The sequence below is a fragment of the Zeus faber genome (genome assembly GCF_960531495.2).
Source record: "Zeus faber genome assembly, chromosome: 1".
Taxonomy (NCBI): Eukaryota; Metazoa; Chordata; class Actinopteri; order Zeiformes; family Zeidae; genus Zeus; species Zeus faber.
The window spans coordinates 60,767,478-60,784,206 of NC_137193.1; the positions used below are offsets into that span (position 1 = coordinate 60,767,478).

General features: G+C 42.8%; 1 protein-coding gene across 1 annotated transcript in view; it reads right to left on the reverse strand.

Moving 5' to 3' along the window:
* The window catches only part of erf (Ets2 repressor factor), a 51,387-nt gene extending 34,669 nt beyond the window's left edge, over window positions 1-16,718 (reverse strand). Inside the window, exon 1 of the mRNA XM_080008166.1 lies at window positions 16,318-16,718. Within this exon, the coding sequence (XP_079864292.1) occupies window positions 16,318-16,339 (22 nt within the window). The 5' untranslated portion in view covers window positions 16,340-16,718. The remainder of the gene's footprint in view (window positions 1-16,317) is intronic.
* Between the last annotated feature and the right edge of the window lie 11 nt (window positions 16,719-16,729).

Consider the following 16,729-nt stretch of genomic DNA (forward strand, 5'->3'; position numbering starts at 1 on the left):
TCATAATTTTCTGACAAATTTATTAATAATCAAAAACTGAAATCTCATTTAGATAAGCATTCAGACTCTGCCGTGGCACTCCAAATTGTAGTCAGGAGCATGCTGTTTGCTTTAATTATCCTTGAAATATGTCTAGAACTTGATTGGAGTCCAGATTTGATTGGCAAATCTAATTGATTGAACATAGTTTAGAAAGGCACATACATGTGTGTAATATATATATATATATATATATATATATATATATATATATATATATATATATATATATATATATCCCACAATTCTCTCCCACAATTCACACTGCATGTCAGGACAAAAAACAAACAATGAAGTCCAAGGCGATAAAATTGTGCCGAGGCATAGCTCAGGGCTTTCTAAAGCTTTGAGTGTTCCCAGGATCACTGTGGCCTCAATAATTGTGAAACGGATGAAGTTTGGAACCACCAGGACTCTTCCTACACTTGGACGTCTGGCCAAACTGAGTAACTGGGCAAGAAGAGCCTTGGTCAGGGAGGTGGCCAAGGCCCAACGGTCACTGAGAGCCTCGGAAGTCCTCTGCAGAGATGGGAGAACCTGCCGTAAGGACGACCATCTCAGTAGCACCCCATCAATCAGGCCTTTATGGTAGAGTAGCTCGACAGAAGCCACTCTTGAGTTGAAGGTATATGACAGCCCACTTGGACTTTGCCAAACGGCATTTAAAGGACTCCGAGGGCATGAGGAAAAAGATTCTCTGGTCTGACCAGACAAAAACTGAACTCTTTGGGTAGAACTCCACTATATCTCATCACCTGGATAATACTATCCCTACGGTGAAGCATGGTGGTGGCAACATCATGCTATGAGGCAATTCTCAGCGGCAGGGACAGGGAAACTGGTAAGAATTGAGGAAAGGATGAATGCAGCAAAATACAGAGAGGTCATTGAAGAAAACCTGCTCCAGAGCGCACGTGACCTCAGACTTGGGCGATGGTTCACCTTTCAGCACGATAAAGACCGAAGCGATGCAGCAGGTTCTCAGTCCCGGGCCGCGTTTGCAAAGACGTTTATTTTCCTAGATAGGCCTTGTGGCAGTTTCGCCACCACAGGCCACCCAAGTGGCGTGCTCAGGGACCTCCGGCACAGAGACACAGACGACAGGGGGGTTTTGAACACCAGTTTATTGTAGAGATGAAGCTAGGTGGAATTAGCCAGGAGCAGATGGAACATGTCATGACACAAGGCTCCTCTCTTGACTGAGTGTGTGGACGGGGTTTTTAAACCTGATGACAACAGAACGTGTCTGTACTGTTGGGCAACAGTGGGACAGGAGGTAGAGCGGGTCGTCCAGTAATCAGAGGGTTCCTGATTCGATACCCCGTTCCTCCTTGCAGCAAGACACTGAACCCTAAAGTGCTCTCGATGAGCTGATGTGTACCTTGCATGGTTGTTGCTGCCATCGATGTATGAATATGTGTGTGAATGGGTGAATGTGAGGCGTAAATTGTAAAGTGCTTTGAGTGGTCGCAAGACTGGAAAAGCGCTATTAAAAATGCAGTCCATTTACCATTTACTGTCCTTTCAGCACCACAGCCCTATACGGCAGTTAATTGCATTAAAAACAGGAATATTGAGTATAAAATATGGATTACCAAACATACATTTTTAATTGAATTTATTATAGTATAATTATTTTAGGAATTATGCATAATTTATATATTTTTAATTGTTTAATTTAATTAAGTATTAATTAACAATTTTTTACAATCTGACGTACCCCCTGCAGTACTCCAAAGTACCCCCAGGGTTACGTGTACCCACATTTGAGAAACACTGCCATAGCACATCTGTGGAGAGACCGGAAGATGGCAGTTCACAGACACTTCTCATTCCAGTCTGACAGAGTTTGAGAGTATCAGCCAGGAAGTACGGGATACACTTCCCAAATCCAGTTTTACGAAGCTTGTAGAGACTTTCCCAAGCAGACTCTAAGCTGTTATTGCTGCCAAAGGGGCTTCTACAAAGTACTGAATTAAGGGTCTGAACACTAATGTAAATGAGAGATTTCAGTTTTAGATTTTTCATAAATTAGAAAATTTTAAACATGTTTTCTCTTCGTCGTTATGTTAAGTATAGATTAATGGTGAAATGACAATTTTCTATTTAAAATTGACATCTTCAACGCAATAGGAATGCCTTGACTTGCAGCATATTCCCCTTATTGACTACCATCGGCAAATAAGATGACATTCAGATGCAGTTGCCGATGTTTATCCAGTGTTTCCCACATATGGGAGGTGATGGCCATTGAGGTAGTAGTTGAAACACTGGTTACTCGTGTGTATGGCTCGTGTGTATCTTCCTTGAAAATACTTCCATACTTCCATGAAATACAAGATAAACAAAAGTGTTAATTCCAAGTTCCACAAGTAACAAAATACCTTCACAACAAAGTTAAGTAATAATTACTTAAATCATGCAACTACAACTACGGTAAGAAAATTGCGTTTTTAGCACGAGCGGATAAAGCTAAACTAATGTTAGTGTGTACGTGAGGAAGTACGGAGCGACAGAAAGGACAAAAAGGGTCAAATCATAGCTTGCATATGGAAACTGCAGAGGAAGTAAATGTAAACAATGTGAACGTAAACAACAACACAATTTAGGACTAACATCAACATGAAAAAAAAACCTCAGTCCTAGTGTGTGGAATTAGTCACCATCCCTAACAATTAATGAAGCAATAACAGATAATAATTAATAAAGACATCGCCGGAATAACAGAAGTGAACTAGTTCAAGTAGGAATAAGAACAGATTGGAGTAAGATGGAACTGGATTTAGAGGTTGATTGTATTATTAAAACAACGTGTGTGTGTGTGTGTGTGAGTGCGCGTGTGTGTGTGTGTGTGTGTGTGTGTGTGTGTTTCTTTCGAATCCTTCTGTGTTGTGGTCCCGTCACTTTCATTTTCCTCCAAACACACACACACGGCAGCCAAACCATCTACAATAACTTAGTGGTTTTAGATGTTGGATTAAACGTTCGCGCGTGCACCCTGTGCACATGGGCACACATGCACGTTCTATCGCCACCTCCCAGAATAGGCCTATCTTTCCAAACCGAGAGAACCAGATTAATGAGTAAGTCCACAAGACTTTGCCAATCAAATTTCATCTGCTCCCTTTCCACTATGTCCCTCTGTTCTCAGTATCTCTAAAAATGCAGACAGAGACTCTGGTTTGCTGCTGAACAGAATCTGATATCAGGTCCAATACTTTTCTCACAGAAATGCACCGTCACCAAATCATGATTCCAATGTGTATGGCGCTTCTCCCACCACCATGCCATGGTCTGAAGGAACCCGCTTTGTTCCGTTTAAATAATCCGGATGCCGGATCACAGGACAAGTTATAGCTCTAAATGCTTCACTGCTTTGCTGTGCAGAACCAGAAACCTACGCTCCACACACTGAGGGCCCGAATGCTTTGCCCGCTCAGTTCTTTTGTTTTAGACCCGTGCTCAAACGGCCAGCATGCGAGTCAGTGATGACGAGAGCGCCAGCTATACACGTAAAAAATAAAAAGGTGGTTTCTTAAGATTCGGTAAAGCACGGGACTTTTTCAATGTGTCACGTCTCGGTGGGTTAGTCAATCTTTCCTCATTGGCAGAGCCGCCCGCGGTCTTAATCCCTCGCCTATTGGGTTGAAGCTGGATCCTTCAGTCTGTAGACTCAGTGGCTCTCCGTCTGAATATAAACATGAAAGACAGAGGCACGTCGGCGTCACCGCAGGGAGATGGCAGCCCAAATGAGCCCGCTCACTAGCCGTAGCGGGAAAATTAGAAAAGTGTGTGTTCGATCGCTTCAGTGTGTGTGTGTGTTAATGTAACCCAGACGTCACCCGTTTACAGACCATGTGGGGGGTCGGGGCCTGCTAATAAAGTTTGTGCGCGTGTGCGTGCGCGGGTGCGTAAAGCTGCGTCTAATAGCGTGGGGGTGACTCACTGGCTGCCTTTCTTCAAAGATGTTATGAAACAAAGACCCAGCTCAATCTTTATTAGCCGCTTGCTTCATGAACTTAGAGGGAATTAAAAAGGAGATCACTCAGGCCGTAAAACAGACGTGAAGAAAAAGAAGATTCTTTACTTGTCACAGCACATGCACCCATGCAGCGACACACACACACACACACACACACACACACACACACACACACACACACACACACACACACACACACACACACACACACACACACACACACACACACACACACACACACACACACACACACACACACACACACCCCTCTGAATTTAACCCATCCCGACTTCCTTAGGAGGGCAGCCAGGAGCCGTTGCGCCCAGGGACCAATTCCAAACGTCCATCGCCTCTAATCGGGAGATAATCCACCTGAGCAGGGTGCCAACAGCGCCCCAGGTGGGAAGCCAACCCAGGACCTTCTTGCTCTGAGGCAGCAGTGCAAGCACTGTCATGGTACCATGATATCCAATGGTTTAAAAACATTGTGCAATTTCTGCAAATTGAGGATACTTCGCCATACTTTTCACTTCCTTTTTTTTTTCTTTTTTTTCTCCTTTTTTTTTTTTTTTAATTATGGAATAAATTGTGAGATCGATTGGAGATACAGATTCTGCTGTCAAATCTTGGTATAGATTCTGCTTTTGTTACTTGGCCCAATACTGAAACTATATATGAGAAAATATCCAAAACACAAAGATCAGACTTCCAGCAGTCTTATCAAAACATGTCAGACATACATGAAAACAGGCCTTATTTTGAACTTTGACACAGAAGCCTGTTGATTATCTCCAGTGGTGAAAACTGAGCTATATAATCATGTTCTACCAACCACAAGCTGTGTTGATATACACACTAATCAGTTAATGAGGACACTGAAAATTTAAGATCCAGAATCAATACTTGCATTGGTATGAAGGAGAAGAGGGAAGCAGACTGTCATTAGTTAGGTTTTCTGAATGTTTTGATCTGATGAAAGGGTGCAACTCTTATCACTTTACAGCCTCTTTTTGAAGGCAAAAGCCTTCAAGGAGTTTACCAACAACCTTCTCACAGTTCAGACGGCAACGCTGCGAGGATAAAATGTTAGTTCTTTAGTGCACATTTCATAAACAAGGGTTTCCAAACCGAGAGAACCAGATTAGTAAATAAGTCCACAAGACTTTGCCAATCAAATTTCATCTGCTCCCTTTCCACTATGTCCCTCCGTTCTCAGTATCTTTAAAAATGCACACAGAGACTCTGGTTTGCTGCTGAACAGAATCTGATATCAGGTCCAATACTGTGCTCAGAGAAACGCACCGTCACCAAAACATGATGGTTTTCTGAAGGTTTTGATCTCATGAAAGGGTGCAACTCTTATCACTTTACAGCCTCTTTTTGAAGGCAAAAGCCTTCAAGGAGTTTAACAACAACCTTCTCACAGCTCAGACGACGACGCTGCGAGGTAAATTGTTAGTTCTTTAGTGCACATTTCATAAACAAGGGCAATTCAAAGTGCCTTTGTTAACACATAAAGGAAATTAAACAGAACTCAATATCATTCTCACTAAGTTTTCAGGCATCTAATTAGAATGACACATTGATACACAATCATTCCTCAGCAAATTATTTTATTTTCAAATAATTTCTCTCAAATGATTTGTCTCCATCTACCCCAAATACCACTTTAAAACCGGTTTCGGATCCCAGGTCAGTTTGGGGGTTTGTTTCAAACATTCATGCATATATGCGTTTACATAGCACTGCATAACATATGGTATCTGAAGGTAGAAAGGTTTGGTGAGTACGATATTACTATGTTCTTACAATAGCAGTCAGGATGTTAAATAAAGTACTGTTATTAATCACTTTGACAACACAGTACCATAAAGGTCAGCCTAGGTAATGGGAATATACAATAATAGAGATCACCTAAAAAGTCCTTGTTTGTATGCTATGAGATAGGGTCTGGTATTCTGCCATCTTTCCTAATAGTACCTGCCTGTAGAACTCTGCAGAAGTCTTTAACCCGTCTTATTGGGCTTTGATCTGTCCTAAGGTGAGATATCTGAAGCGGCCCATCAGCTCTGTGTGAGGTGACGCTGTGTGTACGTGTGCTTGGGAGCGTGCATGTTAGGGTAGTGCCGGGTGACGATTGAAGGTTTTTGAAATTGTTTTATTATCCATTCAATATAAAAACCTAAATAAATAAACGTCTTGAAATCTTGAATATATTCAAGATATATGAAAAAGCGGTTTGTTTTAGCCAGATATACTTTAAGTTACTATATGGTTCAAGGTAATGACAGTTTCATGAAGGGTTAATATAGAAGTAGATAATTGCATTTTTATTAGTCATTCATGCAATTTGCAAATATTAAGATAACATTCTTCCATAGTCACAGACAGCTAACATTAGGTCTACTGTACAACAGACTGAAATCAAATGAGAGTGTATGTGTCTGTGTATGTGTATATATATATAGGTCACAATCTATACCTGATCTTAGGTCTCCTATAGCCTTCTCTTCTCTCTGTCCATTATAAGCAGACTGTGCTGCGACTGCGTAGCAGCACACTTAGTGTCTGCCTGTAGCATCTGAATAAGTATTGATAACGTGCTTAGTATTACAAATTAAAAAAATGTTTTTCATTTGATGAACATCCGGGCTGATACTTGACAATTAACTAAATGTTTTAATTTTGGTTAAAAAAAACCATATATATATATATATATATATATATATATATATAAAAATTCCGGTTTTTTTTATTTAAAAAAAAGAACAAATTAAAATAAAAAGCGAAACAACGGTGCTACGGTGGGCAAGTTATGTAATCGGACCCGATTACAATATGCCCGACACCGTCTAACACCGATAAGACCGCTTGGTATGCCCCCTACAGTTCAATAGGCGCATGTGAACCTGGAGTATTACAATATCACGGTAGAAGTCAACCGGACATGTTGGCACAACACCTAAGTGCGCGCTTCCCATTAAATCCATGTCCGCTGTTACAGCGCCACTGGCCACTTCAAAATCACAATCAGGGATTTTTTTCCAGGAGCAATTTGCATTCTGCTTCCACCACTGAGCAGCAGCAGGAAATGGAGTAAATTAAATACATCTACAGTTTTTATTTGCTTTGTTTGGAGAAAAGATGGCTCTGATCGGAGTTGCAGGTAGTAATTTGCCTTTTAATACCTGCGTTCCCCTCTGGCAAAAACAGCATCCTTTTTTCTGCACTTATTTTGGTGAGTAACTTAAAAGTAGTGAAAAAAGTGACTTATTGTTTATCATTCTAAAGTCTAGTTTTACTAAAGATGTCTTGACATTTTCATATTTGTTATTATTATTTTAAATATTCAAATAGTTACTTATTGAGAAACAAGTGTTTTTCTTTACAAATCAAGACTCTATAGTCTAACAATGGCATAGCCATCAGTACCGAAATATATATATATATATATATTTTTTTTTTTTAATCGAGTCAAATTGAATCGTGGATTTGGAGAACGAACGACACACACACACACACACACACACACACACACACACACACACGTCAGTTGAGGTTTTTAAACCTGCTTAGTTCTTTTATGTAAACCGTTTCCATGCTGTGTTTTATGTTGCTGTATGTGATGCTAAACTATGCGTTTTAATTATTTGTTAATTTTTGTTTTAATTTGCATTATTTTATTAATCTGTTTTTTATGGTTGTCTTTTGTTACTCCTGCCGTGTGAAAGTACACTTCATATACTGGATGAAATGTGCTAAGTAAATACATTTGTAATTCATTTCATATGGTTCTGGTGGTCCTGTTAACAATGGTTGCCAAAACAAACAATCCTAAAGCTGAAATTACATTACATGCATCCCCTGTGCCTGACGCACACATAAAAACTCATCTCATTACACGACACACCACACACAGATAAACACAAGACTACAAGAGCCAACCGAGAAGGGGGGATGGATAACCCACACTTCAAACCCAGTTCCCACCAGACGGAGCCACAACAGACAGTCGACCAGATCCTACTGCGTGTCCTCGTACCCAAGTACTCCTCCACCCAAACCTCCCCTGGGTCGTCTCCACTTCACCAGTCGCAGACAAGACAACCACCACCGCAGCCACCCACCCATCCCTCCTCTCACGCCTTGCGGAGCCTAAACATTACATCACTTACCTTGACGTTGTATCTTCGAGACGCTTTGGCCAACGCCCTCATTGGGCCTAATTATGCTGAGTCTATGTCGTGAGGACACTGACTACTGACCCTGTCCTTCAATACATCAGCAGCAGTAATTGGTCATGGGGGAGGGGGTGACCCGCTGACCTTTTGTTATAAGACGTGTCGCTGATCAGAGAGCTCCCTGCCAGCGCCTAAACAAACAGCCATCAATAACCAGTGGACAGACACTGCTTTTGTTTGCCATTTATTACACAGAGCCACACATAGAACAATGTGAATCTTATTCCCTTCTGAATTCCACTTGAAAGACTGTGTATCGAAATTCAAAGCTTTCTTAACGCTGATAAAACTGCTTCATTACTCGTGATTATCAAACAATTTGGTGGCCTCAGACGCCCCATTTTGATACCCGGATTAGTTCATCTCTTGTGCAAAAATTTCAATCGTCCAATCACACCCCCCAGCGTTTACCAACAGATGATTATATCAGTAAATGTAAAAAGCACAGTGCAGCATGGGAAGGCATTTGACTTAAATTCCTACGAGAGGCAAAATAAGGACATCTAAGGACGTTAATTTAAATGACAAACTTAAAATTTGTGTAAAAAATAATGTTAATTATACAAATTTAAAAATTTGGACACATCGGCTGGATAACTGTCGATCCTGATGTGGTCAAAAAATATCAGTAATTGATATATCAGTTTGGCTGATATATCGGCTAAACTGATATATCGGTTGGGCTCTGATGCATGTGGATAAACCCCCCCCCCAAGAAAGGCCCATCATTAATGTCCTTCGGCGATCTTATCGTCAAGCCTACTCTACAGCAATAGCGGGCCAAAACTAAAAGTTTGATTCAAGTCAAGTAAAGCGTAAAAGTATGATGTAGTGTTGTTTTGCTAAAAACATTCTTTATCCAAGCAGAAATGTTTTATTATAAAACCAACTGGTTGCCTAAAATACTATCACCACAAAACGAGTTCATTGCTACTTGGAGTGTGGGGATTTCCCTGGATTTTCAGGTCAAGTAAACAAAGGGCATAAGATATCCAGGCATTTTGTAAATGGATTTGTTGAAAGAAATAATGAAGCCTAAGGGGGGAATACACTGATGACATTTTCTTAAGCGACTATGCAAGAGTACACAGCTCTGTTTAAATACAATTAGATATAGCATGAGAAAAAGAGGGAGGAAAAAAAAAAAACAAACAAAAAAAAAAAAATAAACCCTGCTAACTTTCATTCTGAACTTAATACACCAACCTCAGGTTCTGTTGGTATTAGATTTACAGATCAGGACACAAGTACGGTATGCCCAATATTGGTATCTCTGCCTTTCTAGTCTATGGTCCTCATTTATATATTATATTGCCTATTCAGGCATTTACATCTGAGTGTTGGATATTTAACATTTTCAGTCAGGCAGTGTGGGGAAAAAAACAGTTGGACTGCCAAAGTCTGGGTTGGGATAAGCCAGTCCAAACAGCCACAAACCAGGGCTGTCTTGTGTCTCCAGACGACACAACCACAGCACAGAGCAACCTGTACACCAGGGTTTCCCTTCGTGTTTAAAGGACAGACTTTTCCCCTTCAACCAGAGCCTCATTAAAACTTTATCTGCCGTGAACTCAATTCACAGACCATATTTTCACAGACAGGCCTATTGTTCAGAGTGAGAATCGTTCCATCACCAACGAAGGAACTGGTGTGGCCTTTAATTTGCCTTTTATGAAACCTATTGACTTTGCTCTGCAGTTCTGCAATTCTAAAAGACATCCTACTACAAGCCAAATTGACCAAATTGCATTTCCACAGTGCAAATGAAAAGGCATTATGGTGTAATATAACAGTTAATGAGATTGCCTGAATGCTGCCTAAATGGCAAAACAAACCCAGCGTCTTTTTCCGCAGATCTACACGACTCAGCTCTCATATTGGTTTAGCACCGCACCCACGACTGCAGCTCCAAGGACAAACGACCTGGGAAACTATGAGTGTCTTATTTTCCAATGTATTAAAAGCTTTAAATAACTTCACCAAGAAACTTTATTTGATGGCTATTAAATATCTAAAGCGGCAAGCTTCACAACTCGACTTCCCCTGAATATACTTTAAAGCGAGATAAAGGCTTTGTGGATGTCCCGTCACTAAGAATTCACTTAGTCTGAGTCTCTACACTTAATTAGCTTCCACGCAAGTGAGAAAAACAGCCTACTTAAGTTAAATAAGCATGTGAGCGTATACAAAAAGAGATCTGTTGGGCCAACTTTTGAGGCCGGAAACCTGGCATCCTGTCAGGTGTTACCGAGATAGCGGTCCTTGGAGCACAGGACTTCTCTTATCTGCTCCGTGGGCTGATTTGATGGTTCCACTTGGCCTGCTCCGTCCTTTCATCTACACTACTAGGGGGCCACAGACACGGCAGCCGGCTCATTGGGGGTCTTGTATGAGAGTGTATAACAAGGAGGCAGTATACTGTTAACACCACATACCCCCACAAGCCAAAACATGGACATAATAAATACTTTGGGGATTGAAGCACACAGGCGGGCACGCTTGTCATAAAAGTCGAAAGGCATTCAACGATAAGAAAATCTGACAACTGATGAAACTCTAGATAGCGTTTAAGAAAAGATTATTGTTTAAGCCTAGACGGTTGACAATGAGTCTCTGCTGACTTCCTTATACTGATATCATCGTATGTAGCTCTCTCCCAAGTATACGGAGGCCCCATGCTACAGCGTTCATGGGCTTTTACAACAGCCTTTAATCACAGGGACTCTGTTCTCTGTAGTATTCTAGTTATACAAATCATCATGTCAGCATGGGGGTGCCGGTCTTAAAAAACAAAAAAAAATAAATAGATAAATAGATAAATAAAAGAACGCTTCAGCCCGCTGTGTAATTTGACACCACATTCGGAGTCTGAGTGAGTACACAGCGCTGATCTTTGTCTACACAGCATTGCAATTTCAAAACTTCCAAGGCTACATTGAATCGGCAGGCAAACTAGAAGGGGGCAATAAAAACTACAATCCATGAAAATGCCATTGAGTTGGGAAATGACGTGGAGCTTAGGATCGCTTTGAGGTCTATAACATATTGTGCCCCCCCTTCTAAATTAGTACTCGAGGGAAAAGGAACGATATTCGATTGACTATTACCAAATTACAAAACTCTAAAATTGATGAAGGCTACACTTCCAAGGTACATAAAACCTTTTCTAATTCCTCACAGCTTCAGCTTAAAGGATATGGTCTGTATGCCCTGCCAGATGACTCAGTTGACATTCAACAAAATGTTTATTTACCGTTCTCATCTTTTCCTTGGGCCAAGCATCGCAGAGAAAAATCTCAGCATTTTCCAGGGCTTTGTTCAAATTTCAAGTACATTGCTTTGAAATTATGAGCACATTGCACAAATCTTGAACATGCAACAAACAAAATTAATCTAATTTAAAACTTTAAAAACGTAAGTTTTTAAACAAAAAAAGGCAACTACAGTCTCTGATTAAAGACGCATTGTTCTGTAAAGATTTTACAAATGTTTAAAAAAGGGCAAAAAAAAAAATCCAAAAATTGATGTAAGGCATTTTTGGCAAAAAGGTGTTTGTGTAGTTAAAAAATGTCCAAAATGTAGGGCTCTTGCAGCTCAACGTGGATGGCCTTTCTTTAGCGCATTTGCCACTGTTCTTTGTTTGGCCAACACAGCCGGTTCAAAGCTTGTTTTCCGTTCCCCTGGTTCTGTACGGGTCACTACGGCCATCACACGCACCTCCAGGAAAACATTTTTAAAAAAAGAGGCCTTCCATAGCGTCTAGGCCTGTTAGCTGCAACAGCACAGACCCTGGGGGGCTGCGAATCGCATGCTCAGGGTGAAAAGGTCAAAATGGCAGCCGTTTGACGACACACCAGAGAAATGCTGGCGTCACTCCACTGAGCTTTTTCCAGACCAAGCACGCCTGTCCTACGTTGACCAGTGAACAGGAATGCGAGATCAGGTCAATGTAAAATACAGAGGGCAAGTCGTTATGGAAGCAGAAGCAGGGAAAGGCATTTCCGTTGGGTCGTGTTGTCACTTTGGTGTGTGTACCCCCAGGGCTCAAGTGGTGGCTCTGGCGTCAGCCAAAGAACAGCAAACGACGTATCAAGTACTTTTATTTGGGGACGTCACGGTCGTCACATTTAGATTGACAATTGATTGTCATGCAAATGATTGCAATTAACAAATTACATTGGAATGTAAAAGTTTCAGGTAGATTGTTGATTTTCCTGAACCCTCCAGATGGAAACACACCTAATTCCCTTTTGTGTATGTGGGAACATTTTTAAAATTGGTTCAACATTCCATTTAGATTCAGGTGAAACAAGATTGCTGAAATCTGGCAAGTTTACAAGAGTATAACGGTTTGCTCCAATAAATATGATTATGTAAGAATTGTAATGGCTCTATTTATATCTACATATTTGTATTAAAATATTCTATTTGTTATCTTAGCTTATGTAAGGATTGCTCACCTACTTGGTAGAGATTTGTGGTGGTTTGTATGATTAATCCAATTCTTTGGCAGGTTTTACTAGATGTCACGATGTAACAATGGTAATAATTATAATAAACTTTATATATCTATATATATCCAGGTTGTCCCACTGAGATTAGGCTTGGGCGATATCCAACAGTTAAAATGACGATGCAGTCCCACCCAAATATCGCGACACACAACATAATTATTATTGTTGATGGGGGGGCTGGATGATATACGTGTCAAAGCGTGAGACTTGGCAGCTCTGTATAAACATTATTAAAAAACATTTTTTAATAATAGAATTTTAGTAATGCAAGTAATAACCTGGAGCCGCAACTTAATCACCCGACCATCCGCACCACCACGCTCAAATCCACTATCTGTTTCCTTGCTGTTGCGTGCATACATCCACATACTGTACATCCTCTTTGTGCACGCAAATGAATGAGCTTGGTGGGGGGGGCAATATTTAGATACTGTGAAAATATCGTATATGGTGGCAAATATCTCAACATTTGAAATGATCGAATATCTGCCCAAGCCTAATTGAGATCAAGACTTATCTTACAAAAGTACACCCAAGTACAAAGCCATGTGAAATGACAAATACTACCACTCCTTACAGAGTGTGTCATCCAAAGTAATCACGTTGGGGGGTGAGCGACTCCAAATTAAATTTTCGTCATTTCGTTCGAAAACTAGTGTTCCCCAGTCAAGTGATGGTAAAAGGACGTTGAAGTGCTCACCTGTCCTGTGATCTGTTCGTACTGAGGTCTCATGGCGCCTGGCGGGTTTAGCGAGGCCTCAAACATGAAGTTTCGCAGTTTCCTTCTACATTTTTGTTTGTGTTGGTCTAGCTTTCTTTCACGGTTAAATGGTTTCATGATCCACTTTTAAGTTTCCTATGTATAGCAACCACAAACTTTTCACCCCCCCCTCGGTTCCACTTTATTCTCTTCAGTAACAAGGAAATAGCAACTTGGTTTTTAAATAAAATCACATTCACATACATCCACTGCATTCATCTCTGCTGAAGCATTCCCCAAATCAAATATTTTAGCCACAGTTTATTTGCTCCATCAGTTCAGTCACTGTCAATCATGCAAATTTGTACGGCAACAACTGCGATTCCACTTCAGTCCATAGAAAGCCAACGGCTCTTGTATAACGGTGAATCTGGTCTCTTGATTCACTACGGAGTTCTCCTCGGTCTAACCAATGTTATTATTGCTGTGTGAATTTGCATAGTGACGCCTAGTTAAACTTCCTGTAATTACAGCCACGGCGAATCAACTGCCGGCTCTTTCGGTCTCGCTGACAAAAATCAAACCATGTCGTTGTTGTGAATACAGCCGCAGAGCATCAACGTCAGCCGGAGCCGCACGATGACTTAAATATGGCCACGCGCACACAAACATATTCAGAGCAATAAACAGCAGTTGTGCTCTAAGCAGACTTAACATGGGCTAACTGCTCCTGTACGACCTGCTAAACCGCCACTCGGACCACAAACTCCTTTGTGCCTGTCTGTACTTATTCTGCACAGACTACACCAGGGACTGCACAGGCTCCGAGTGGGTTGTGTACAGCTGTGACGTCTCACATGTGGCTCGTTGTTGATACAAGGAGTAACACAAGTGGAAAATGGGAGCCGTTCGGGCCAGACTGCCGACTTCCTGGTAGGAAGAGCGCAGAGCTTGACCCATATAGATGTATATAAGGGAGCAGGCGAACAGGCCGGCCGGGGGAAACGCAGACAAAAGGCTTGTGTGGAACTATAAAGAATGGAATGGAGAGATTTACGCCAAGTTTCCCCCAACCCCCGAGTTGGGGGGGAAAACTGATATCGGGACCGGGTCCCCTTTGGGAGGAAAGAAAAAAGAAATCCTCACAATTTCCATTAAACGGTAGTCATGATCTGGCATTGCAAGTCGAAAAAAGAAATGTGCAGCTATAAAAAAATAAAAAGGTTTTGAACACAGACTTAAACGTGACACGGAAACGGCTGCTGAGGGATGCAGTCATGTTTCCATACAGCAGAGACGAAAGTGAAGTGTCAACAAGAGATTTGTTTTCAAGTGCACAGTAAAAATCAGGCCCATTGAATTAGTGCACGTTTTTATTGTTGCCGCAGCAACAACGCCGGACCCCCCCCCCCATCGCATCCAGCAAACGCTAATGGAATGACCTCAAACCGCCGCCGCTAAAGGGAAGCAGAGCCGAGGATACATCTAATGCGAGCGTATGCCCGTCAACAAAACAAGAACTAAATCATTTATAAATAGCCGCAGTGGGCTAGCTGCTGCTGCGTGACCCTCAGACAAAACAAGGCCGACTTTTAGACACCGTGGCGGCGCACTGCAACCTCGCTAATCTGATCCCAAACGCCGCCGAGGCCCCTCGGGGGGGGGGGGGGGCGCGCTGAGCTCCCGACCCCGAAGCGGCCACCGGCGACGAGCCCGGGGGGGGCGTTTTAAAAAACCAAACCGCCGTGTGCGCACAAGTCCCGATTCCCCGGCGTTCCGCGGCTTCGCCGTCGCCAAAAACCGACGCCCTCGGCCCTCCGCCCCGCAGTGACAACGGCGCATCCACTCGGCGGGCGGGGCGTTTCGGTAAATCAACTTTTTCTAAGTACACGTTTGGCCCGACGGGTGTTTGCACAATCAAAGAACCGCGGCCTTTCTAAACAACTATGGTGTGCGAGTTCACAATAAACTCCAAGCACTAGCCACACATTAGCCAAGGTGTATTTACCAAACTAATGGGATGTCTGCAAGCTGTTTCCCGGGCCATATTATGCTATTTCTACATCTCAGGGGGTATAGTGTATACCGCGGTGTTTGCACACTTATTGTCTGTAAACAGAATCCTTGATGGGGAACAGTCATTACAGTTGTTGTTTTAACAGCCCCACTTGCAAAGGAGGTGCCGCAGAAAGGAAATAGCGTACTTGTGATTTTCACCAACGTACGCACCAACACCAATCGCACCAATCTCAAAATTTTGGGACGGGCGATTGGAGGCAGCGTTTCAAGCGACCACAATGGGAACGGACACAACGCGCTCCAGCAAATACACTCGATCGGCGCCGCGTCCGGGGGTCGAGGGGCAGCATGGGGGGCTGAAATGGAAACGGACCCGGTGTAAAACACACACACACACACACACACACAGAAGTTGGCACGCAGAGACGTCCCAAATTTGAGATTTAGAGACGACGGATAAGTCACCCGGAACACTTTGTCGAACTTGTCCCCGTTGCACCACCGCTGCCGATACAGACGTTGATTCTGTATACTTTTTAGGGTTATCGCCCATTATTCAAGTGTTTAACTCTTCGTACACCACAAAAATAAAACTCTAATCTCTATTCGTATCACTTTAACGCGGTCTAATCGAACCTATCGTTCCAGCGCCATAGCGTGTCACTTTCTCTGGGAGGGGGGTTAGCATGAGGAGGCTAAGCGGTTAGCTAGCCGCGGGGCTCGCCTCCGTTGTTTCCATTTTTCCCTTTCCACGAATCGCGTTTCAATCAAAACAAACAAAATAAAAACAGTTTTGTGGAAAACAAAATGCCGCCAACTTACCCGGCTCGCCCGGGGTCTTCATCTCAGTCGGGTCGGGGCGCTCTCGCTCGGTCTTCCGGTGCTCGGGGTAAACTTTTCCCCCCCCTCGGTGAGCTAGCTTAGCTTAGCCGCGTAGCCTAGCGAAGTTTGTGCCGCTAGCCCGGGACTCCCCACCGCAGTCTGGCGCGGACCTCCGGACCTCTTCGGGGACCCACTTCCCCGCGAAGCGTCTCGGGGGTGGGGGCGAACCGCCCTTTAGAAGTCCGGTGTCGCGGCGCCGCTTAGAAGAGGGCAGAGAACAAGAGAGAGAGAGTGCGAAAAGTTGCCCTGGCCTCGGGGAAACTCCACACCGCCCCGGGGGCGGAGCGCGGGGGTCCGGGGAGAGAGTCGTGCCGGCGGCGCGGGGACGGAGAAGCGGATTTCAGTCCCGGTC